This window comes from Homalodisca vitripennis, chromosome 4 (genome assembly GCF_021130785.1).
Source record: "Homalodisca vitripennis isolate AUS2020 chromosome 4, UT_GWSS_2.1, whole genome shotgun sequence".
Lineage (NCBI taxonomy): Eukaryota > Metazoa > Arthropoda > Insecta > Hemiptera > Cicadellidae > Homalodisca > Homalodisca vitripennis.
This window is the reverse complement of record NC_060210.1, coordinates 146,695,129-146,720,949: the sequence shown is the minus strand read 5'-3', so window position 1 is coordinate 146,720,949 and position 25,821 is coordinate 146,695,129. Positions and strand designations below refer to the sequence as shown.

The 25,821-nt window shown below is 36.6% G+C and overlaps 1 protein-coding gene across 10 annotated transcripts in view; it reads right to left on the bottom strand.

Annotated features, from left to right (window-relative positions):
- The window catches only part of LOC124360267, a 128,253-nt gene that overhangs the window by 46,247 nt on the left and 56,185 nt on the right, over positions 1 to 25,821 (bottom strand). For 7 of the 10 annotated variants that reach the window (XR_006922229.1, XM_046813717.1, XM_046813719.1 and 4 more), the window contains one exon: positions 2,956 to 3,117. The exons of 1 other annotated variant lie outside the window; for it this stretch is intronic. Coding sequence is in view for 8 of the 9 variants with exons in the window: in XM_046813717.1 (XP_046669673.1) it covers positions 2,956 to 3,117 (162 nt within the window). In the remaining variant the exon portion in view is untranslated. Of the gene's footprint in view, positions 1 to 2,955; positions 3,185 to 25,821 lie in introns of all 10 variants that reach the window. 2 more of the 10 variants (XM_046813722.1, XM_046813721.1) reach the window with 1 other exon arrangement.

Genomic DNA, 25,821 nt, shown 5'->3' with positions numbered 1-25,821 from the left:
TGGAACGTATTATTTTTGTACCCCCTTGGAACGAACAATTTTCAGCTGTTAAATGGATTAGCTTCGTTCAAAAAATCATAATTATTTGCATACGAGGAACTTATTTGATGTATGCTCGAGACTTGAAGAAAACGACTCTCGTCTGCATCTCTGAAATTCCATCATAGCCCAGCAGATGATCGGTCCAGAGGAACTTGAGTTTCAACCGAAATCATAACAGGTATGTGCTGCATTGGATTCAAAGCTAGGTTACGTAAATAAAAGAAAAGTCAGGAGAAAAGCCTTTTTGCCACCGAGATGAATGGAAGTACTCATGCCTTTGAAATCAAAGACGGAGACGGTTTGTGACCGTTAAAGTGTCCACATAGTACTATGTACGCAACCGGAATTTCAAGGGAAGAAAATCCTACTCTTGCAGCCGAGGCACTGTCTACCTACATTCAAATATTTCCTTTACATTGCTGTGGCGCACTACCTTTGCCGCATATACTAGGTTATAGCTGTTATCCACGAATATAAGATTTACAATCATCTTAGTCTTTTTGATTTGGCCTGGGCGAGAGACAAAATTTGCCATCAGTCGCTGCCGCTTCATCCACCAGATGCAAGTACTTCAAAATTAAGAGAAGTTCGTCAGCAAAACCAAAGAATTGACTTGCTGCCTTAAACCTGAAAGGAAACGTCTAGGGTATGGAATTAAACAAAATAATCACTTGCTTCTTCTTTCCTCTATGTATTTGTTACTGCCCAGCCTTGTTGCATTAAATTTTATTTGTCTTAGTAATTATAGTTAGTTAAAGTTTTTGTAAATATAGTATTATTAAATTTTAGCATAGGTCTCATGTTTAGGTATCATTGTTAGGGTAGTTAGAAACAATTGCACCAATCGTTAGAAAGAAGAGTTGATGAAATCATAAACAATACGGGTGATATCCCTAATATTTATGAGGGGGTCGTCTATTTCTCATAGCATGGGAAGCGACACAACTTTCCCTACAATAAAAGAAAGTAAAGTACGTCAGAGGCATTAACCAAGGGATGGGGATTAACCACCATGTTTATGCCAGAGCCACCCTTGAGGTTCTAAGGGATGAACTTCATGCCTTTTGGAAAAAATACTTTAATCTCAGGACAAGGGCTCTGAGCCACAACACGAATCAGTTATGTTATGTACTCACTAGCTACAACATTACATATAGATTTAGGACAGAGGGCATTAGCTCTCTGTATATCATTTTATGTTTGTAATAGTTCTAGTTGAAACATTACTACACAATCCACTCATTATCAAGTGTATGTAATTATTAGTAATAGTGTCAATTCAAATTCAAACTTTAACTAAAGTCACAACAGTTTTTTTTTTTTTTTTTTTTTTTTTTTTTTTTTTTTTTTTTTTTTTTTCTAAGAACTTCCTAACATATACCCAATAATCAAAATTCGTCAAAAACAACCATGTGTTCACAACATAAATATGTTCAAAATATAAAAGCTTGTCCTCAAGGAATCATTTTGATGTTGATGTATTTTGTATCTCAGGGTATTAAAATTATAAAAATATAAATATCTAATTACAGTACCACTCCTCACTTTACAAATTCAAAATTGTTCAACATTTGTCTTAATTTTACATCAGTATACAAACATTTACTTGCAATATCACCATTTCATTCCCAAATCAGGCATAATTTTAATTCATTTTGATCTGGACACAAAGAATCTAGTACAATACTGATTCAATAAAACAAAATGTAACTAGAAATTACTTACAAGCGCGCACAACATTATTCATGCCACAGACAATGCAGCCACTACTTTTGCTAGGTTGAAACTTGCGAACCCGACTATGCAAATGTTAATAGCATTACACCAATCCTACATGAGTGGTGGTGGGGGGGAGAGGTCATGCTTGGGGAAATCGTCTCTTTATAATTCAATTTACGTTTCACACCATGCAAGAGAAACGAACGTGTCACGTGACAACAAAATAACGGCGCTCACTACTTTTAAATTTCATCACTTAGAAGGCAGTAAACAAAAGTGAATTAGGTTAACAAACAAGAGTTGTTACTCTCTTTGGCAGTGCTTGAGAGGAGCACAAATCAACATTTCAAGTAACAAAATAACTACTTGAGCTGTTGTAGTTAACACTAAAGGCATTTCCTTATACTCAAATTAACTTCATATAAAATAAAAAAATGAATACTACTTCCATGAATAATAAATAACGAATAAACAATCTGGACAGTAAAACTCAATGTATAGAATATATTTATATAAACATAAATTAAGCAATTCCTCATTAATAATGCTCGTAATAAGTAAGTTATGCTGATAGAGACGTGTGTATTTGATTAACCTTCACATGGATACCGGCTACGTTACACTTCCACGTCCACTTTTATTTGGGTAGTTGAATGGAATTTCCTTGGTGGCATACTTTGCTCACTTCAAAATTATGCATAAACTATGTGCCAGTTTCCCAAGTCAAGCAATAGTCTTCATTTGCACTACAAAAATATGAGAAAGTCCAAATATCTTCAACTCGAAATAAGTTACGTTTAATTTTCCACTTCCAAGCTTATAAGTATATGCAACATCGACAATTCTATTTGCAACGGATAGGGCGTTTAAGAGAACCCTTAACACAAGTAAAAATTAAAACAGGAAATAAATGCATTTTGCACACCAGAATTGAGGCTCTTTATTAACTATGTATTAAAGCACTCGTGAAAGAAAATATGATTAATGTTTCTATAGAATATTTGTTAATACATATACTACAATGCAAGACACGAAGGAATAACGTTGCGGTAGGTTGACGATGATCATAGACTTTGAATTTATTAGCTAAAGGCGAATGTCCTCTCAAAGCAGTTACAGTTAATATTGGAAAACAAAGGGCACCAAAGTGTTGAGGAGTAGCAGAACAAGAATGGATTGACAGTGTTGTGGTACCTGGCAAAGTGAGCAGTGCGTCGCGTGAGCGTGTGGTCCGGTTGCCATGGAAGCGAGGTGACCGCGCTGACAGCTCGTCTGGCGGGGCCGGTCGGCGAGCAACTGGGGCGCAGGCGCAGTCGCGGGCCGCGGCCGGCCAACGGTCTCACTAGCGACATCTCACTGCAACGGGGACACTACTGTATCACACATGACCGACCCGACACCGACACCCACACCGACACTGACACTGACAAAACATACACAACAAATAAATAAATTAAACAACCAAATCGACCAAAACCACACACAAAACAAAATCCATTAAGAAAGGTTCAACCAAAATTAAAATTATAAAAATAAAAACTAAACCAAACCAAGAAAATAATTTAATATTCCGTTATTATTTGTTGTAGCGAAATAAATTTGGTATCCAAAGGCTCATGTAAAAGTAATCCATATTTCACTACCCTTGTACATTTTTTATAAAATCTCCCGTTTTTGAGTAATTACAGTTTGAAAAATTGCATATGGCCGCTATTTTTAAACTTAAAATGACACACCTCTGAAACATTTTTTAACAATAGGTCTTAGACTAAAATTTTGCAAAATTAGAATATTATTCATTTTAAAAACAATTTTACCTCTAACAAACAGACAGGCCGTTAACTAAGCCATATTTGTGAACTCCCTGTATTGTTTGACAAATAACTGCGAAAACGGACATTTTTAAGTGAACGGTTTAATGTAAAATTTTGGTAATCCAGCCTCAGACGTAAAGTATAATCCTTGACAAATCAATAAACACGACTTGCCACACACGCTCCCGAGAGAATTCACAATTGAAGCGTCCGTCGGTCACGCACTGTAACGCCACTCTATTCGTAAAGTTTGTACAAACCAAAATTGATTTCACACTAACACACTTTGCTGTTTACATCAATAAGCTCAGTAATTAATTTTAGAGCACGACTGTACATTATTAGAACGCGATTGAGTGATCCGCTCCACGTGGGAAAGAATTTTTAGAGTAAACAGAAAACAGTAGAAATGGAGTAGTCTGACTGAAGCGTCGTCTTCGAAATACGATTTCCGCACGCAAAGTAACTGGTGCATGAAGGCTCTGGATTACGAAGCTGCTGATGATCATTATGACGCACCACAAGAACGACTATACATCTGGCACTAATTTTGACACCCATAATGTAATAACAAAAATTATTCACAAAAATATACAAATTGTAAACCATATTTGTCACGATCTGCTAAAATAAAGATTTTTCCAATGTCAAACCGTTAATTCAGCGACAAAATGTGTGTTAAAAAAAAAAAAAATAAAAAGTTAACATTTTAATTTAAATTTGTCTTGGTAGGTAGGTGGGTGGGTGTATCGTGGTTCCTAGTAGGCATTGAGATCAAACCGGCTTCAACAGCAACCTTGTCTCATCATTTTCAAGGAGACACAGGACACACACTCGGCCTTTTTGAAATGTCAAACACTACAAGCAAGGGCTGAGCCCTATTTATACATTAATATAGTTTGGATTTTAGTTCCTACACAGATGACTGGCCGGAGCCAGGTTCTGAGCGAGACATACCGCATAGAAGCTTGCAAGAGAACTGTATTTAGTGCGGAAAGATAAGCACTACAATACGTTCATAATAATATACGAACCATGAAAATTTCGTTACGCGAAGATTCTAATGGAGTTTATAGCTTTCACGTGTATTACGTTTACTCCTCTAAGTTTATACAGGTTCATATATACACATAAAACGTTAAATTATTATCTTTGAAGTATAACGTCATATGACCATTTTCAATAGGAAATCTTAAATAATTTTATACTCAAATTCCTTTACGATCGGATGTTGTCTAACCTATTTAAATAAATATTTGATGTCCCTCGTTTACAAATTATTATATTTGTTTAATATTTAGGGGTTTTAACATTTACGTAATATAAAAATAATACATGCTGTTTATTTCATTTGTGCATACATTATACGACGTAAACCAACTAAAAACAAGTGCTGTGTTTATAAAAATAGCACAATAGCACTTCTGCGAAGCATTTATTACGAACTTAGTATTTTGTCTGTTTGTATCCCAAAATAAAAATGTACTGAGTTTTCAAAACTTTTTATAACATTAGATTGAACCCTCTACGTTAGAGTTCCTAAAATAAATCTGCAAAACATTCTGAGAGACTCTTCTAATGGTAGGCACTCGTTTCATTCATTTCGAACATATTATATTATAAACAATTTTCCAAACAGCGTGCAAATAAACACGGTTATGCTCTGTTCACGTTTACATATAATATACGTGAGACTTTACCACGCAGCTATAAATAATGTTTCATTATTTTAACATCATAGATTATTTCAAATTCCGATTAAAATTATCATGTGTACTTGTCTTGTCGGCTTTGACTACGGCTAATATAACGACACCACGAGCTATGTGCGGTACGAAATGTCAAATTGATATCCAATGACAAGTGAAGACGAAATTAGCTTATGATCGAAGACAATATATATCGCACTACAAGTACCAATGATTCAACCAACCAAGTTTCTGATGTGTTGACGTATCAGGCGAGTTCGAGGTACAGTGAGTCCAGGCATTACAGGTCAAGAACACCGAATGAAAAAATAAAAGTTACACAGGTGTTAGATCATAACTTTTTGTTTTTCCAAATACCCCAGAAGTTTACATATGATCCAGTGCTCTGAAAATTTAAAATTGCAGACTTACCAAACGAAAAGCGAAAACACTTTCAAGTTAGTCTCAATTTTACATAAGTTAATGTTATTTCAAGTTGTTTTTTAATAGACGCTACAATTTTCCTTTTTCCTTAATTTTATTAACAAAAAGAAAGCATACATGTGGAAATCACGATTAGTTTTAAGTCAGTTAATCTTGTTTCAAGTAGTTTATGAATAAACCTTACGATCCTCCTTTTTTCCTTAATTTTACTAACAATAACGATAGTATACAGTTTGCAACCGGAGTGGCGTATTTATCAACTCATGATATTTCCATCAGCAAGAACCCGTAAAAGCCTCTTGGCAGGAAAACACTGTTATAGTTTGTAATCGCATGGCGTATTAATCAACTCATGATATTTCCATCGGCAAGAACCCGTAAAAGCCTCTTGGCAGGAAAACACTGTTATAGTTTGTAACCGCATGGCGTATTAATCAACTCATGATATTTCCATCGGCAAGAACCAGTAAAAGCCTCTTGACAGGAAAACACTGTTATAGTTTGTAACCGCATGGCGTATTAATCAACTCATGATATTTCCATCGGAAAGAACCCGTAAAAGCCACTTGGCAGGAAAACACTGTTATAGTTTGTAACCGGAATGGCGTTTTTATCAACTCATGATATTTCCATCGGCAAGAACCCGTAAAAGCCTCTTGACAGGAAAACACTGTTATAGTTTGTAACCGGAATGGCGTATTTATCAACTCATGAGATTTCCATCGGCAAGAACCCGTAAAAGCCTCTTGACAGGAAAACACTGTTATAGTTTGTAACCGGAATGGCGTTTTTATCAACTCATGATATTTCCATCGGCAAGAACCCGTAAAAGCCTCTTGACAGGAAAACACTGTTACAGTTTGTAACCGGAATGGCGTATTTATCAACTCATGAGATTTCCATCGGCAAGAACCCGTAAAAGCCTCTTGACAGGAAAACACTGTTATAGTTTGCAACGGGAACGAAATATTTATCAAACTCAGGATATTCCTATCGGTAAGGACCCGTCAAAGCCTCTTGACAGGAAAACACTGTTATAGTTTGCAACGGGAACGAAGTATTTATCAAACTCAGGATATTCCTATCGGTAAGGACCCGTCAAAGCCTCTTGACAGGAAAACACTGTTATAGTTTGCAACGGGAACGAAGTATTTATCAAACTCAGGATATTTCTATCGGTAAGGACCCGTAAAAGCCTCTTGACAGGAAAACACTGTTATAGTTTGCAACGGGAACGAAGTATTTATCAAACTCAGGATATTCCTATCGGTAAGGACCCGTAAAAGCCTCTTGACAGGAAAAGACTGTTATAGTTTGCAACGGGAACGAAGTATTTATCAAACTCAGGATATTCCTATCGGTAAGGACCCGTCAAAGCCTCTTGACAGGAAAACACTGTTTCAGTAACACGAGAGTGATGTCAATAATGATGTTTATATTGGCAATGATCCGTAAAAGTCTCTAGACAGGACATACAGTTATTGGAACGCCGATGGCCAGTATGACTCGAATTTGCTAGAGATAGTGCACGTTAAAATCCTGTGCAGTCAAGTATCACTTTTTATCAGTACCATCGATTGTACTCTATCGATTTATCTCCTTATTCTGTTTGATAAGATTCTCACACAAGCCGGAACCTATCAGGACGGGCAGAAAAAGTCATAAAAAGGGAAACGGTTTCCTATTTTATTAAACAAATGCAAAGGGTATGATATATTTATTAACTCAGGAGACATCCATCAGCAAAGACCCGTTAAAATCTCTTGCCAGAAAAAAGTGTTACAATTTGAAACGGAAACTATGTATTTATTGTCCACTGACATTCCTATCGCCAGAGATCCATTAATTGGATACTACGAGTATAATTCACGTAGTTACAATTTTTAACTTCCTCGAGTAACTCAACCATCAGCTCAAATCATAATTTCAAAGTCTACAGTTAGGAGGGACCTCAGATGGAAGTCGTTCTCCCAGACACCTCCGACACGTCAGTAGGAGCAGGTCGCCCACTGTGTCTACAGCCTCCTCAGTGCGGTGTCGTGGTCAGAGTGTCCAGTCCTCCCACCTCCAGCCCACTTCACTCATCCTACGTCCTCAACGGTTTCATCAGGCTCCATCCAGTAAAATTAGATATAAAAAACGTGCGTATAATAAACACTGTTACCGATAAAAAAACTGTTAACGTAATAAGGAAGTCGAGACAGCGGGAGTCCATTGTGGGATGGAGAACTTCTTGGAAAACTAAATTGCTGCACTTACAGTACCGCCATTTTCCAAGGTTCACTTGATCACATAAACGTTACGTGCTTAACCATCCTAATCTAAGAAATCTAAGAATGAATAACTTATTCATCACTGATGCTTTTTGAAATTTTTAGAAGAAGTTCTGAACGAAACCCGACATGTAAATAAGCAAAGACAATAACGCTAAAGCTATCTTCAGATCACAAACCTCACAAAAGAATTTACAATACGAAATATCCTGTAAATGATAACTAAACCAAGCTATTATTTTCTCCGTACTCTTGTTAAAGAAATATATTAATAGGTGTAAATGTACTGTGATACGATCAAAAACGACTGAAAAAAATATATCACGGAAATAAAAAAAAAACATTCCAAACATAAGTATAGGAATTGTTTTATTTGCACATATGTGTGGTTATCGAAAACTAACTTAAATGTTGATTTTTTGACTAGTAAATCTGCAAGGATTCTTTGCTCGCCAAGTCATCGACGTAAACGAAAAATAACCATGCTCGATTTTCAAAATGAGTGCCGTTTTGATGGTGAAAATTATCCTTATCTATCTTAAATATCTGAAGCAGAAATTTATAAGTTATTATAGTACTAAAAACGTGTGCATTGATTACAATTCATTCCTTCCTGAACAGTGATACTCTATGCGGAATGTAGAGTAAACAATTCTTGGATTTGTTTGGGGAAATGTTGCCGTCCAGACTACGGTTCTCGGTAATGCCTCTGTCGCAACAAATGAGCTCATGTACGGGTTTTGTGTCTCGACACAGACATGAGATTGGAGATCGCTATTCATATTAATGACAAACAATGATCTCATGGAAGATTCGCGATGTCTTGATGGCGCGTGATTGAGACCATAACCTTGGCACAGTGAAACAAAAAGGCAAACAATACTGAAGCTTACTCCTAGTGACCACAATCCTTTAACAAAGGGATTCCTCGCCTCCAAGTAAGAATTGCTAATACACCACGAACTCGCGGATATGGAACAGCGGTGAAGCTGGACAGCAGACAGAGGGACTTCAACATTCGAACATCTCTCATCATGATGATATTTCGTATATCTTACAGTCATATCTTGTATCATAAAGTTCCACTTAACAATCTTTGCCAGTAATCATATTGGCCACTATCTGTAATCAATGTACGTGTAAGACGAGATACCGCAGGGTATACCGAGATCGATGGGTAAAATACATTGACTTAATCACTGAAACCATACAGAACAAATTTACATAAAGAAAAGTTCGATTACGTATTACTAATGTGTGTTTAACGTGTTGATTTTCCGAATAAAACAATGTTGAAAAATTACAGAACCTTGCGAAAGGCGAGATAAATTAATTGTGTAGTAAATAAACAGTACTATATTTTCCTAAAACAAAACAATCAGTAAAACTACGTTTCGAGATCTGCAATCTGATATCTTCTTCAGGTAATTAACTAACCTAATACATAATTTTTTGTTTCACTGAACGATGGCAAATGTCCGGAAAAATCCTGTTTTCTTCACAATCCTATCTCGACTAAGCGGTATACTTTAGGCTACAATTTCTTCTGTACCGTCCTAAAGGAATAATATTTTGTACAACTGGCTTGATAATTTAAACTCAACAGGATGACAATGCTTAACAAGAATGTTCACCAATATTTTGTTCCTGTGTGATTCCAAACATTAGTTATTTTACTTACTTGGGGATAATATTCCAATTAGAACAACTATTGCATCGTTTAACTGAACGAATCGCCATTATTTATTTATTAGAAACGTGGATATTTATACACATATTAAAAGTTAATGAACGTTTAAAAACTTAACCTCTGAAAATTACACATTTTTGCTGAACGTGCATCAAAGTAATGAACGAATAAGAGTGTAGGAAGATGAATGTGAGTGCCCTGCATTTATCACTTCTTACTGTCTGAGGTCATCTCCTCATTGCAATTAATGAACTGTCGTTATTTACGGCCGATGGCAAATGTCTGTGTAGTTCATTGTGAAGCAGGGTGCGTCTTGTGCACATATCTCTGCATCACACAATCATACAAATTGCGTACTTTAGTACACAATAAGACAGTAGAATTTGTTTAGTCACTACTTTATAGGCAACACAACTAAACAGAAGGCAGCATTCCATTATAATTTGGTATAATGATTTCAGCACAAAATAATATATTATCTTCTATTTTCAAAAATGTAACGAAATTTATTTGATCATTAATTATTAAATGACGACTAACAAGATTATATTCTCTGTTTAAAATTGTACAATTTATAAAACATCAGTGTTTATTGGCAACAGTGACAAATTCACAAAACACTTCTTTTCTTAGACCATGAATTGATAATAAACAAACATACGAAAGAAGAACAAACTTGTATGAGAAGTCCTTAAGGAGTGTGAAGTATTGTTGAAAAAGGATGTAGAAAAGGTCTGTTATGAACGAAAGATGACAACGCTTATGCGATTCAACTTGTATAGATAAAAAATCGTATAGATAACCATAGGACCTCTCTTCATTTTTGACCAATGCCAATATTTGCAGTTTTCGCTTATTTTTAGTCTGCCTGAAAATCGGAAATTAGCTCCAGGTGATCACGTAATTGTTGGGCGTTATGGCTACGGAAGGGAGAATAAGACCTAATGTCCAGTAAACATTTTCTGGTCGGATGTTGACGGTTTGTCTCGGTGGGCCGATGTTGTAGCGCTGTTGTAGCGATGTCTGGCGGCCCAGGCCCGGCCGGTTGAAACCTTGCCCTGTTTCCGCGGTATTTCGGGCGCATGACGGCACCGGCAATTCGGGTATTGCTGCTGTTTGTAGCTATTCCCTGATATCCTCGACGGACACTTCTCTCTCACGGTCGACAATTAATCACGTTCGGTAGATCACTGTCAGCGTACCGACAGGCGTATATTTTGTCACGGCATTAAACACCTGTACTACAGACATCAACTCTACTGTATGATACACTGTGCACACAGCACATGATGTTTACTTCAGAGCGCTATCTCTCCCAGCGCAGCTTTATCTGCATGATTATTTGTCAATTATGATCATGCAGAAACCACGAGATACACAAAACATTTCTTAAAATGCTTGCATGTAAAATCTGTTTTCAGATTAATTTTGCAAATGTCTCCCACGTCATGTTTATTCTAATTGTATTTATAAATAAAAAGAATTTTACGTATTCATAGCGCATAAATAATTTTAACTACAGGAAACCGTAGTGCTTAGTTAGCACTACCGACAGTTCAATAATGCTTGCAACTTTGTTTTCTAATATTCTTTTTCAGAAAACATTGTTGTTAGTTACGCCCATAGGTCTAACACATGTCCATATAGAAGTAGATATTTTATGTTGCCCTCCCCAGGAATGGATCCTGTGTTGGGGCAACGAATTGCTCAGGGCGAGGGCGTTTTACACGCATTCTACGTATCCATATATTAATGCAAATCTAACAATAGAAACCATTCATCCAATGAAATAGTTAAGTTGTATGAGATAACAAAACAATGAGAGCGATGACGACGAGGCGCTGTGCGGCATGGCGCAGGCGGCTAGGGTTGTGTGGCCTTCAGACCACTTCCTTCTGCTGATACCGAGATCACCGACCTTGTTTTATCACATTAGCATCCGAGTTCGTTTCAATTTTGGAGAAAGCCGCATCCCGCACACTGTGAACGATATACTTGATAAACAAATAAATAAAAACAATCGTAAAAGTTCCAAAAATGCACGCTATATATATTGAATTAAATGCAAGGAAACCACCATTAAAACATTTAATTAAACATGAAACTATTATTGTAAAAGAAGGTATGCAACATTAATCTTCTATATATATAAAAATGAATGTTTGTATGTTTGTCCTTTATGGAATCGTGAACTATTGGACCGATCATGATGAAAATTTGTACGTATATGTATTTTTCCACGAAGAAGGTTTATAAGCTATGCCCATCCCTTTCCCGATTCAGGATTCCGCCCCACTGGTTACAGAAATACCCATAAGAAATGCATTGCAGCAAACATATGTTAACGTCTTTTCAAATTTTTAATCAGCTGTTCTTTGTAAACATATATTACACTTATAGTTTTAAAGCATAGAGTAAGCTTAAGAGAAACGACAAATTTTGTTTAAACTGTTTTTGCAATCACTGTTAAACATAGACTTTACTATCCAGATAATACAATTCAAATTTGACGTAAAAATTCACCTTTAACTGCAATATTTATTTAATATAAACCATGCTCATGCTTGATCAGAAGAGTAATGCAGATATCATAATTACTATCTTACGTTGGCTACAAATATAAAGAATGTTATAAAATCAACCTTAGTTGTTTTTTTTGACAGAAGTATGGTTCTCAAAACTCCGTGTGTACATATTCTCTCGATCGAGACAACAAAGCAAGCTCAATCGTGGCATCGGAGATATAACTAATTTAATCTAAAATTTATTATAGTAAAAAAAAAAAAAATTTACTAAGTAATATAAGGACTTCGGTTCTTAAGATTTGCGTGCGAAGCCGTGGGTAACAGCTAGATAGAGGCAGGAATATGGTACATACCTTCATAATACGCCCAAGAGGCTCACGATGGAACGACTATCAATTATCTCAGCAATGTTTAGAATGTGATAGAAAAAGAATAAGTGAATATAGTGTACTGTTTTCAACGGGAAATTGCGTGCGAAGCCGCGGGCAACTTTTGCAAAAAATTATTGAAATGCGCAGCAAAGCGCGCCGGGCCCGCTATATATATATATATATATATATATATATATATATATATATATATATATATATGCATGTTTGTGTTTGTCCTTTATGGAATCGTAAACTATTTGACCGATTTTGATGAAATTTTGTGTGTATTTTCAGTGGAATTCGAGAATGGTTTAGATTCAAAATTTGGTCCAATTTAAATAGTTTATTTCATTAATTTTTTAATTATAAATTGTTGTTGATGTTGGAGTGTTTTATATTGGAATACAAAGCGAACTGATACTTAACAGCTGTTAATACTTTCAGCTGAAGTTCATCAAAAAGGCAGAAACATCTGTTTACATCATTTAAAATTTATAACAGTTTTATTGTAAAGTGCTTGATCAGTAGTGTAATGCAGGTTGCATAGAAGACGTCATTGCCTAATTTTAAATTCAGATTGCACCAATGATCAATAAACTATCTAATGCAATGAAAATACTATTAAACGCTATTATGAAAACAACCTCATTGTACAAATCCGTGAATGTTTGCACATAAGGTAATCGAATTTGGTTACATCGAAGGTAAATGAAAAAAGCCGAAAAAGACACTTTATGATCGAAATTGGGTTTCTTTGATACATTTTCTTGAAGGCACACTCCTAAATAATACTGGAAATATCTTAGACAGACAATTAATTTTAACAGACCGAATTTGATTCTTTATAACCTAATTAGTTTACCGAGATTCATCCATATACATTAATTGTTCTGAATAACTTATCAACACCTAGCAAATACCACGAAAGATACAGGCCGGAAATATGGTAGCCTACACACCTTCATAATGCGCCCAAGAGGCTCACGAAGGAACGACTGTGATAGAAAAAGAATAAGTGAATATAGTGTACTGTTTTCAACGGGAAATTGCGTGCGAAGCCGCGGGCAACTGCTAGTATATTATAATTTTTGGAAGCATTGCTGTAAAATTAGATTAATGGAATAATAACGATTCTTACACTGTGGCAAATCTTGCGTTATAATATGTATACGGTTGAAAATTAAAAATTATAACTCATGCACCAGCCAAATTATGATGTGTAGTGAGAAATAAAATACATATTGAAATTTAGACTAAGGTATTATTAATCTATGATATCACTAATATTATGGTAATTTTATAACTAGAGTAACCTAGTAAATACATCAACACGAACGATACTAAACAAGACATCTCACCGGCCAAAAAGTTCAGACAGATTTTCGCAGTTTATAAGACCTGGTATTTTTAAACTTGAGGTTCTGAACCACCTGAATCCTGAAAGCCTCTTAGGGGGTATACTACATCACCTCTGGAAAAATGTAATTTCTGAAAGCCCGCGTACTTGAGTTTAGGATTATATAGTTATTGCTGAGATTCCAAGCATTCGTAGTGTACTTGAAGTATCACGATTTTGGGCTGATTACGTACTGATTAACATGGTGTATTAAACAGATATCTGTTAAAGAAAACCTATATCTACCTGTAGTCTTCGGCATCTTTTCGTTTCTTATGTCTAGAACTTCCTTGCATTACTGGAAGAATTTGCTGATCATAAGGTTTCAGACTTTACGAGTTTCTGATTTCTATGAGCTTCCAAATTATGTAATGGAGGACCTCTGGGAGATTCCGGACTCTGTAGTTTAAAGTTTTTGATTTTTGAAGAAGTATCGGACTATGACAGCATCCGTGTCATGGAATCCTTAGTGTTCCCGGATGCTGTTAGCTAGCAACCTCTTAGAGTCACTTGAGTTTTTTTCGTTCCCAGATAGATCTCAGTATTTGAGAGTCTCTAACATTTGGGAGTCTCCAACCTATGGATGCTCTTGGTTGTAGAATCTGCCAGCCACAGAGACCCTAATGAAGGGGGTGTGGGGAGGGGGACCCGGGATGTGGGATTTCCCGGTCTTGTTGAGCTTGTGCTCTCTAAAACCTCTAACTTTGGAATATTCCAGCTTCTTGAGCCCCCGGACTCAAGAACCTATACGAGCTCCTGATTTTTTGCAACTTTTGGTATCTGGAAGATTCCAGTCTAAATTATCACAGCTTATGAGTATTGCCGTTCTCTGATACCTAGCTTCTAGAGATTAGGTCACTGGCAACTCCCAGCAACTGCATGTTTGCGACTTACAAACGTTTTTGGCTTCTGGAAAATCCTGATCCTTGAAGTACGGTACTACCACTATTAAAAGTTCATTAAAGCTGGGAGCTGCCAGTTTCTAGTATATTCTGGCCACTGAAACTACTGAAGTAAGTTCTAGGCCATGAAAGCCGCAGAGAGGTTTCGACGTCTGGTATGTAGCGGCAGTCGCCATAGTATATTTCCAGTAAAGATAATGAATGGTAACAAACACGCTAATCTCTTCTGCTACGGAACAAAGGAGCTGGAAAGTATCAGGGTAGAAGGTCTGAATACCTACCGCGAGATGACGTGCGTGTCTACACAAAGCGAGACTTTGCAGTCAGTGTTTAGTTATCACGGTCTGCACAGAGTGTCTGGCTCTGTACCAGTGATATCTAACATATTTAGTTTCATTGATGCATGACTTTATTAATGCAAGGAGTTGGACGTCTATGACAGACGTGCGATAAGTCGAGATAGAAAGGTCATAGAGAAACTTTGTATGTAAGTTCCACTTGTAAGGAAGACGCCCATGAATTTAGGGGTTATAAGATCTACGGTCATTCCCTCAGTTTGTCGATTGGGTACTTTGTTGTATCAGTTTATTAGATTAAATACCAGCAGATCTTGACAGGCGACAACTAAGGGACCTACCGAGATACTTCATATTCACATTACAACTAGCAGTTACCCGCGACTTCGCACGCATTTAACTGTTGAAAATTCGGACAACATATTCATGTATTCTTTATCTATGACATAATAAACACTCCTGAGATAATCTATAGTCACTCAAAGCTATTCCAATCTCCTGACCCATTTTAGATTTAAGTTTAAAGAACAGTGTTTTGGGGTCTTGAAGTCGTAAAGCGAAACAGTTTTTATAAGATTCGTATTCCCTCCAACATTCCATGATAATTTATTGAAGTGATCCGACGGTTTCAGTAACAATAAGAGTTAGCCTTTATATCCCAGTGACGAAAGTGTATCGTCCGACTAAAAAGTTGCTGCGGTCAATATGGGTCTGTTCTGGTCGTTTAAATTCACCCTCGGTCTAATCTATTTACAATTCCACAATTGACTTATGCTGTTGCACTAACCAAAACAATGGTCTCATATGTTAGTTTTGGAGCGTATAAATAGCATTTCCATGGCATTAGATGGATTATTGATCATTGGCGCAATCAAAATTTAAAATTAGTAACTTCGTCTCTGCAATCTGCATTACACTACTGATCAAGCAATTGACAGTAATTTAATAGTTATAAAATTTCAATTTCATTTCAATTTTATATCGGACTAAATCATGAATCTAAACCATTCTAGAATCCCCTTCAATACACACACAAAATTTCATCAAAATCGTTCCAGTCGTTTAGGAGGAGTTCAGTCACATACACACGAACACAAGAAATATATATAAATATATATATATATATATATATATATATATATATATATATATATATATATATATATATATATATATATATATATATATGTATAACCGTTCACCGTTATATAACCGTTAATTTAGTTTTATGAGTCTATCTTATTCCACTCCCAGTGACTGGGAAATTTATGACAATGGTACTCTAATAATATTCAAAGCTAGCCTTGATAGCGGGGTGACCAGCTAGGCAGTATTTGGGCTAAACTACGACGATTGGGTCTTACCACATCTTAGTTTGGCCAGACATTTGTCTATGTTGTCATCTGTCTTTCGAAGCTCCCAAACTCTGGCATTTGCAACATCTCTAAATAATCCTGTACTCAGAGGTATCGGTTTGTAGACGCTCTTAGCATAAAACAGTCGAGGTCAATTTTAGTTAAATTTGTGGATCCCTAAGAAGTTTACCATTTTTGTTAAGAAATAATAATGTTCTTGCGACTTCATAACCGATTGGCGTCAATAACGAACTTGACTTTATAGTTTATTTGTAAAAACTTTCAGCAAGTTTTGTTAAAACCATAAATGACCACAACGCATACGATTTTTTAAACAGATTTTGCCCTGCATCTCCCCGTTTAGCTGTTAAGCTATGTTTAGTTAATATTTCTTTTGTATAACGCAGCCTAATTTGGCAAATAGAATTCAACGGTAAGGCGTTGAAGTAATTATGCAGAGATTTGTTTTGGCCATGACGATGTTGGCCTTCGAACGACGTCGAAAAGCCATCCTAGATTAACATTATTCCATAAAACATCGAGCCAATTCTGGTTAAACGTAAAAGTGTTTAGGGTAGTTGTGAAGAAAACTTATGGAGATCTGCTCTTTCGATCCGGTTGGCGCCAATAATAAACTAGACCTTGCCATTAACGTGTACAATGTCCGTGTCAATTTTCGTAAAGTGCAAACATAAGAAGTGCTTTCTCTAAAAAACAATACGTAAAGAATGTGTTGATGAATCAAATACATACGAGATAGTTCACAGCAATAACAAATATTGTCCTTGTCAGATTTAGAGAAATTCAGTCGTTGCACTAACTGATCTGCTTCAGAGGTTGAGTCTAATACCGGCTTCATTCTTTCACTATTTCTGGAGACTTCATATTTGTTGGAAGGAAGAACGTTTCTTTCAGACTGGAAGAAGTGAAAGGGAATTTTTAATGCAATTTGTATTCTTTGAAATGAAGCAGTGACAATCTATTCCTCCCAAAACTGATTATCCGTAGTGATTATCCGAAGATTTCTTTCGAGTACGTTGAATACTGCTTCCTATTTAGTGCACGGAGGCTCAAGATTACCTAATTACCACAAACAATAAGGTGAAAATGATACCATACCGTTTCCTCTTTAAGCTCTCCGTTGAGTATCATTACCTTAGTTAGGAACAGTGAGAAAGAATTGGATGATATGTTGGAAAAAATGTTGTGATAAAAATATCAACACTAACGGATTAAATCACCTCACAAACTTTAAAATTAAAGTTAGGAATCGATTGTAAAAAGATGATCGTAAGCACACTCTGTCATTTTTAGTTTCTGCAGATTGGTTTTGTTAGGTTAGCCTAATTACAAGTGGAGTTGTATCGGCACAAAGAGGATTTTGTAAGGATAAATCAAACTGCCACCGTGTAATGTTACAGTTATTTTATAAACTAATTAAAAAAACCTTTTATATCAAATACATTTACCTTATAAATTAAATAACTAGTTGATCTATGAAAAACATAAGGTATATAAACTTACCGATCCATATATATTGATCCTGCCACAAATATATACAGCATAGATTTACCAACTTAACTTTCCAGATTCCGATCGACCGGTTGCAGATAAGAGCACATAGTTCAACATTGTGGTTCACCTTCAGTTTGTAACAATCCACACACGTCCTCAGATATAGGAGATGTGTTTAGGAAAGACCAAACTGGTAGTGTAGGTACAGTCTGGATATCGACCACACCGTTGTAGATATGACTACATAGTTCAGGAATGTCGTCCGCCTTCAGTTTGCAACTGTCCGTCTTTCACTATCAAATAAGGATATGTAGGAAAGACGTGACTGGTAGTGTAGGTACAGTCCGGATATCGACCACACCGTTGTACAAATGACTACATAGTTCAGGAATGTCGTCCGCCTTCAGTTTGCAACTGTCCGTCTTTCACTATCAGATAAGGAGATGTGTTTAGGAAAGACCAAACTGGTAGTGTAGGTACTGTCCGGATATCGACCACACCGTTGTAGAAATGACTACATAGTCCAGGAATGTCGTCCGCCTTCAGTTTTCAACTGTCCGTCTTTCACATCAGACAAGGAGATGTGTTTACGAAAGACCAAACTGGTAGTGTAGGTACAGTCCGGATATCGACCACACCGTTGTAGAAATGACTACATAGTTCAGGAATGTCGTCCGGTTTCAGTTTGCAACTGTCCGTCTTTCACTATCAGATAAGGAGATGTGTTTAGGATAGACCAAACTGGCAGTGTAGGTACAGTCTGGATATCGACCACACCGTTGTATATATGACTACAAAGTTCAGGAATGTCATCCGCCTTCAGTTGCCACTGTTCGTCTTTCACTATCAAATAAGAATATGTGTTGAGGATAGACCAAACTGGTAATATATAAACTGTCTGGACATCGAGTAAACCTATTAAAAATATGACTTCATGGTTAGGGGAATAACGTCACCCTTTAATAAGTACTAGTTCATCAACAACAATGAAGGAAAGCAGATGTATTTAGTATAAGTCTTGTTCTTGTGGCGGCGGCCCAGTCGAGATGTAGACCACACCGAATGAAGATGTGACGCCACGGTCAGGAATGTCGTCAACCTTCAGTTCGTACATGTTCACCAATCACAATCTGATAAAGGACATTTTTTTAGTCCAGACCTTTAATAGTGGTGCAAGAACGGTCTGCATACCGGATATACGGATGTTGATGTGACGCCATGGTTAAAATCTATCGTAAAATGTTTATATTCCATCGTAACCAAAACAATTATGTTTTATGTGGACCGAGGGTGCTGACTATCGACAATTTTCTGGATGTTACCAACACCTACGATTGATGTAACGATATAGTTAAGGAGTGTGATAATCCAATTCATAATTAATTGTTGATAAACAACAGTTGGATAGAGGTATGTTAGGCTGTATCTCGCACTCGTTTATTAGCTACAGTAGATAGAGAAATCGCTACTGCCATTCAACATCGTACCTAACGTCAAGACGCTAGGGCAAGGTATACTTATAAACGTGCGATGTAATGTTTAAACTGACACCAGCTGTCTGCTTATAACACAGTTAATCTCTGATCTACTGCTACTGCTTTATAAATAACATTCACATATCATAGCATGACTCGTTTATTAACTACAGTAGATCAAGAAATCGCTACTGCCATTCTCAACATCGTACCTAAGGGCAAGACGCTAGGGCAAGGTATACTTATAAACGTGCGAAGTAATGTTTAAACTGACACCAGCTGTCTGCTTATAACACAGTTAATCTCTGATCTACTGCTACTGCTTCATAAATAACATTCACATATCATAGCACGACTCGTTTATTAGCTAACGTAGATAGAGAAATCGATATTGCCATTCAACATCGTACCTAAGTTCAAGACGCTAGGGCAAGGTATACTTATAAACGTGCGATGTAATGTTTAAACTGACACCAGCTGTCTGCGTATAACACAGCTAATCTCTGATCTACTGCTACTGCTTCATAAATAACATTCACATATAATAGCACGACTCGTTTATTAGCTAACGTAGATAGAGAAATCGCTATTGCCATTCAACATCGTACCTAAGGTCAAGACGCTAGGGCAAGGTATACTTATAAACGTGCGATGTAATGTTTAAACTGACACCAGCTGTCTGCGTAAAACACAGCTAATCTCTGATCTACTGCTACTGCTTTATAAATAACATTCACATATCATAGCACGACTCGTTTATTAACTACAGCAGATCAAGAAATCGCTATTGCCATTCAACATCGTACCTAAGGTCAAGACGCTAGGGTAAAGCATAATTATAAACGTGCGATATAATGTTTAAACAGCCATCACCTGTCTGCTTATAACACAGTTAATCTCTGATCTACTGCTACTGCTTTATAAATAACAATCACATATCATATCACGACTAGTTTATTAACTACAGTAGATCAAGAAATCGCTACTGCCATTCAACATCGTACCTAAGGTCAAGACGCTAGGGCATGGCATACTTATAAACGTGCGATATAATGTTTAAACAGCCATTAGCTGTCTGCTTATAACACAGTTAAACTCTGATCTACTGCTACTGCTTTATAAATAACATTCACATATCATAGCACGACTCGTTTATTAGCTACAGTAGATAGAGAAATCGCTACTGCCATTCAATATCGTACCTAAGGTCAAGACGCTAGGGCATAGCATACTTATAAACGTGCGATGTAATGTTTAAACTGACACCAGCTGTCTGCGTATAACACAGCTAATCTCTGATCTACTGCTACTGCTTTATAAATAACAATCACATATCATATCACGACTAGTTTATTAACTACAGTAGATCAAGAAATCGCTATTGCCATTCAACATCGTACCTAAGGTCAAGACGCTAGGGTAAAGCATAATTATAAACGTGCGATATAATGTTTAAACAGCCATCACCTGTCTGCTTATAACACAGTTAATCTCTGATCTACTGCTACTGCTTTATAAATAACAATCACATATCATAGCACGACTCGTTTATTAACTACAGCAGATCAAGAAATCGCTACTGCCATTCAACATCATAGCTAAGGGCAAGACGCTAGGGCAAGGTATACTTATAAACGTGCGAAGTAATGTTTAAACTGACACCAGCTGTCTGCTTATAACACAGTTAATCTCTGATCTACTGCTACTGCTTCATAAATAACATTCACATATCATAGCACGACTCGATTATTAACTACAGTACATCAAGAAATCGCTACTGCCATTCAACATCGTACCTAAGGTCAAGACGCTAGGGCATGGCATACTTATAAACGTGCGATATAATGTTTAAACAGCCATTAGCTGTCTGCTTATAACACAGTTAATCTCTGATCTACTGCTACTGCTTTATAAATAACAATCACATATCATATCACGACTAGTTTATTAACTACAGTAGATCAAGAAATCGCTACTGCCATTCAACATCGTACCTAAGGTCAAGACGCTAGGGCATGGCATACTTATAAACGTGCGATATAATGTTTAAACAGCCATTAGCTGTCTGCTTATAACACAGTTAATCTCTGATCTACTGCTACTGCTTTATAAATAACAATCACATATCATATCACGACTAGTTTATTAACTACAGTAGATCAAGAAATCGCTACTGCCATTCAACATCGTACCTAAGGTCAAGACGCTAGGGCATGGCATACTTATAAACGTGCGATATAATGTTTAAACAGCCATTAGCTGTCTGCTTATAACACAGTTAATCTCTGATCTACTGCTACTGCTTTATAAATAACAATCACATATCATATCACGACTAGTTTATTAACTACAGTAGATCAAGAAATCGCTACTGCCATTCAACATCGTACCTAAGGTCAAGACGCTAGGGCATGGCATACTTATAAACGTGCGATATAATGTTTAAACAGCCATTAGCTGTCTGCTTATAACACAGTTAAACTCTGATCTACTGCTACTGCTTTATAAATAACATTCACAAATCATAGCACGACTCGTTTATTAGCTACAGTAGATAGAGAAATCGCTACTGCCATTCACTATCGTACCTAAGGTCAAGACGCTAGGGCATAGCATACTTATAAACGTGCGATGTAATGTTTAAACTGACACCAGCTGTCTGCGTATAACACAGCTAATCTCTGATCTACTGCTACTGCTTTATAAATAACAATCACATATCATATCACGACTAGTTTATTAACTACAGTAGATCAAGAAATCGCTATTGCCATTCAACATCGTACCTAAGGTCAAGACGCTAGGGTAAAGCATAATTATAAACGTGCGATATAATGTTTAAACAGCCATCACCTGTCTGCTTATAACACAGTTAATCTCTGATCTACTGCTACTGCTTTATAAATAACAATCACATATCATAGCACGACTCGTTTATTAACTACAGCAGATCAAGAAATCGCTACTGCCATTCAACATCATAGCTAAGGGCAAGACGCTAGGGCAAGGTATACTTATAAACGTGCGAAGTAATGTTTAAACTGACACCAGCTGTCTGCTTATAACACAGTTAATCTCTGATCTACTGCTACTGCTTCATAAATAACATTCACATATCATAGCACGACTCGATTATTAACTACAGTACATCAAGAAATCGCTACTGCCATTCAACATCGTACCTAAGGTCAAGACGCTAGGGCATGGCATACTTATAAACGTGCGATATAATGTTTAAACAGCCATTAGCTGTCTGCTTATAACACAGTTAATCTCTGATCTACTGCTACTGCTTTATAAATAACAATCACATATCATATCACGACTAGTTTATTAACTACAGTAGATCAAGAAATCGCTACTGCCATTCAACATCGTACCTAAGGTCAAGACGCTAGGGCATGGCATACTTATAAACGTGCGATATAATGTTTAAACAGCCATTAGCTGTCTGCTTATAACACAGTTAATCTCTGATCTACTGCTACTGCTTTATAAATAACAATCACATATCATATCACGACTAGTTTATTAACTACAGTAGATCAAGAAATCGCTACTGCCATTCAACATCGTACCTAAGGTCAAGACGCTAGGGCATGGCATACTTATAAACGTGCGATATAATGTTTAAACAGCCATTAGCTGTCTGCTTATAACACAGTTAATCTCTGATCTACTGCTACTGCTTTATAAATAACAATCACATATCATATCACGACTAGTTTATTAACTACAGTAGATCAAGAAATCGCTACTGCCATTCAACATCGTACCTAAGGTCAAGACGCTAGGGCATGGCATACTTATAAACGTGCGATATAATGTTTAAACAGCCATTAGCTGTCTGCTTATAACACAGTTAATCTCTGATCTACTGCTACTGCTTTATAAATAACAATCACATATCATATCACGACTAGTTTATTAACTACAGTAGATCAAGAAATCGCTACTGCCATTCAACATCGTACCTAAGGTCAAGACGCTAGGGCATGGCATACTTATAAACGTGCGATATAATGTTTAAACAGCCATTAGCTGTCTGCTTATAACACAGTTAAACTCTGATCTACTGCTACTGCTTTATAAATAACATTCACATATCATAGCACGACTCGTTTATTAACTACAGTAGATCAAGAAATCGCTACTGCCATTCAACATCGTACCTAAGGTCAAGACGCTAGGGCATGGCATACTTATAAACGTGCGATATAATGTTTAAACAGCCATTAGCTGTCTGCTTATAACACAGTTAAACTCTGATCTACTGCTACTGCTTTATAAATAACATTCACATATCATAGCACGACTCGTTTATTAGCTACAGTAGATAGAGAAATCGCTACTGCCATTCAATATCGTACCCAAGGTCAAGACGCTAGGGCATAGCATACTTATAAACGTGCGATGTAATGTTTAAACTGACACCAGCGCTGTCTGCGTATAACACAGCTAATCTCTGATCTATGGGACCAACAGCTGCTGCTTTATAAATAAAGTTCTCATCTCATAGAACTCGTTTGCAGTGTAATCTAAACATGTTTCTCAGTACTATAAACCTTCAAATATTTTATACATTAATATATATTTTAAATTTAAATGAAAAAGCGTACAAAATATTGTAAAATTGTAACATACACAATTATTATTGTGGCTATTGTCACTGATCAAAGTTTAAACTATAGGTATAAACTACCACCAAGACAATGACGTGTTATGCTAGTGGTACGTTGGTGCTTGTGCCACTTGGGTGGACAGGGTGGGAACAAGTCACACTGCATGATATAGATCTGTGAGTGGTGGTCAATGTACTCGAGTACCTGGTCTACACATCCTCCACCCTTCGGCCTTCTTTGTGTTCGTCCATATGCATTTTTGTCGCAACTGCTGCTCCTCCCGGGTGGAGGTGTGAGGACAACTGTACTCCAGACCGACTCAGAGTCAGCCACAGTCAAGACGAACTTATCATACGTCACATTGTTCTGAAGAAACAATGCACTTGTACGTGCCAAAGCTTTTGCAGTACCGAGTCGGATGTCGATTTGCGATGACAAATTTACGCAAATGAAACGTTCTCGGTAAAAATAAACAACAAAGCGACAGTGTAATATTAATTAAAAATTTGGCAGTACGTGTCGGGAGGTTGAAGTAGAGGCGACTTGCGGCTCGAGGCTGCCCACACGACGGCCCAGTGCCAAGGCGAACATGTAAACACTCATTGACGCGGCGTCAGGCCTACAGTTGGCTCCTGTCACTCGCTCCTGCTCAATTGTCCAAAAATATTAAAAGCCGTTATAACACCTGAGACCACATCCTCTTGCCACGTCCAGGCCTTGGCGACAGTACCGATCACGTGACGAGCTCACAGAGATCTGGGGTCGCGGCTGTACAATAACAACACAAGATAGATTATGTATACACAACAACGCACGAACTCGAAGACTACATTCCACGTATATTCAAATCTACCAAATAGTTTTATTTCCACATGCTGGCAGAACCTAGTGATAATATGACTGTGACAATAGCGCGGTGCAACTAAATTGAATAACGGAATAAGTAATGTCAATGTGGCATTATTCTGTCAGCGCCGCAATAATTGTCTGTACCAGGGAGCAGCTTTATACAACAATAACTTCACGGGCCTGTACGTTAATTACTTTTCCTTAAATTAGAATTACAATCATTAGTTAACCACCAGAAACTAAAGCAATAGCACGTCACGTAAATGAGTATATAATATGAATTAATGTTGTTGTCCTTTTGATTTCATAGTCACAGTCCTTTAAACGACTTTTCTGAAAATAGAAAAATAAAAAAATAATTCTATTTTACCTTTTGACGAGTAAATGTTAAGAGTTTAATAAGAAAAGTTTGGCCCTTTTTCAAACAGAAAGGTTTACAGGAAAACATCTCAGATAAGAATTGTATATGTTTATAATGTAAACCTGCGTATATGAAAGTCTACACTGGAAGAAATATATTGTATTTTAAATTCAATACATAACATGTCCTTAAGTTAAATTATTGAAAAACATAATTTCTTTTGTCATATATCACTAGTTGTTTAAAAATACCTGTAATTATAAGCGATATACATGCTTCAAAAATCAATATCCTTATCTTTATTCTTTTTTCTAGAGCCTATTTACAAAATTAATTATTTAACTACACACAATTCCATGTATGATAAAAACTAATTATGTTATTCTTTTTTTGTTTTGAGGGGCAATTTAAAGGGCTGTGAATATGAAACTGAACACAAAACCCCGGCCATAAACTGATCGCACTACCTATAAAACAATCGAGT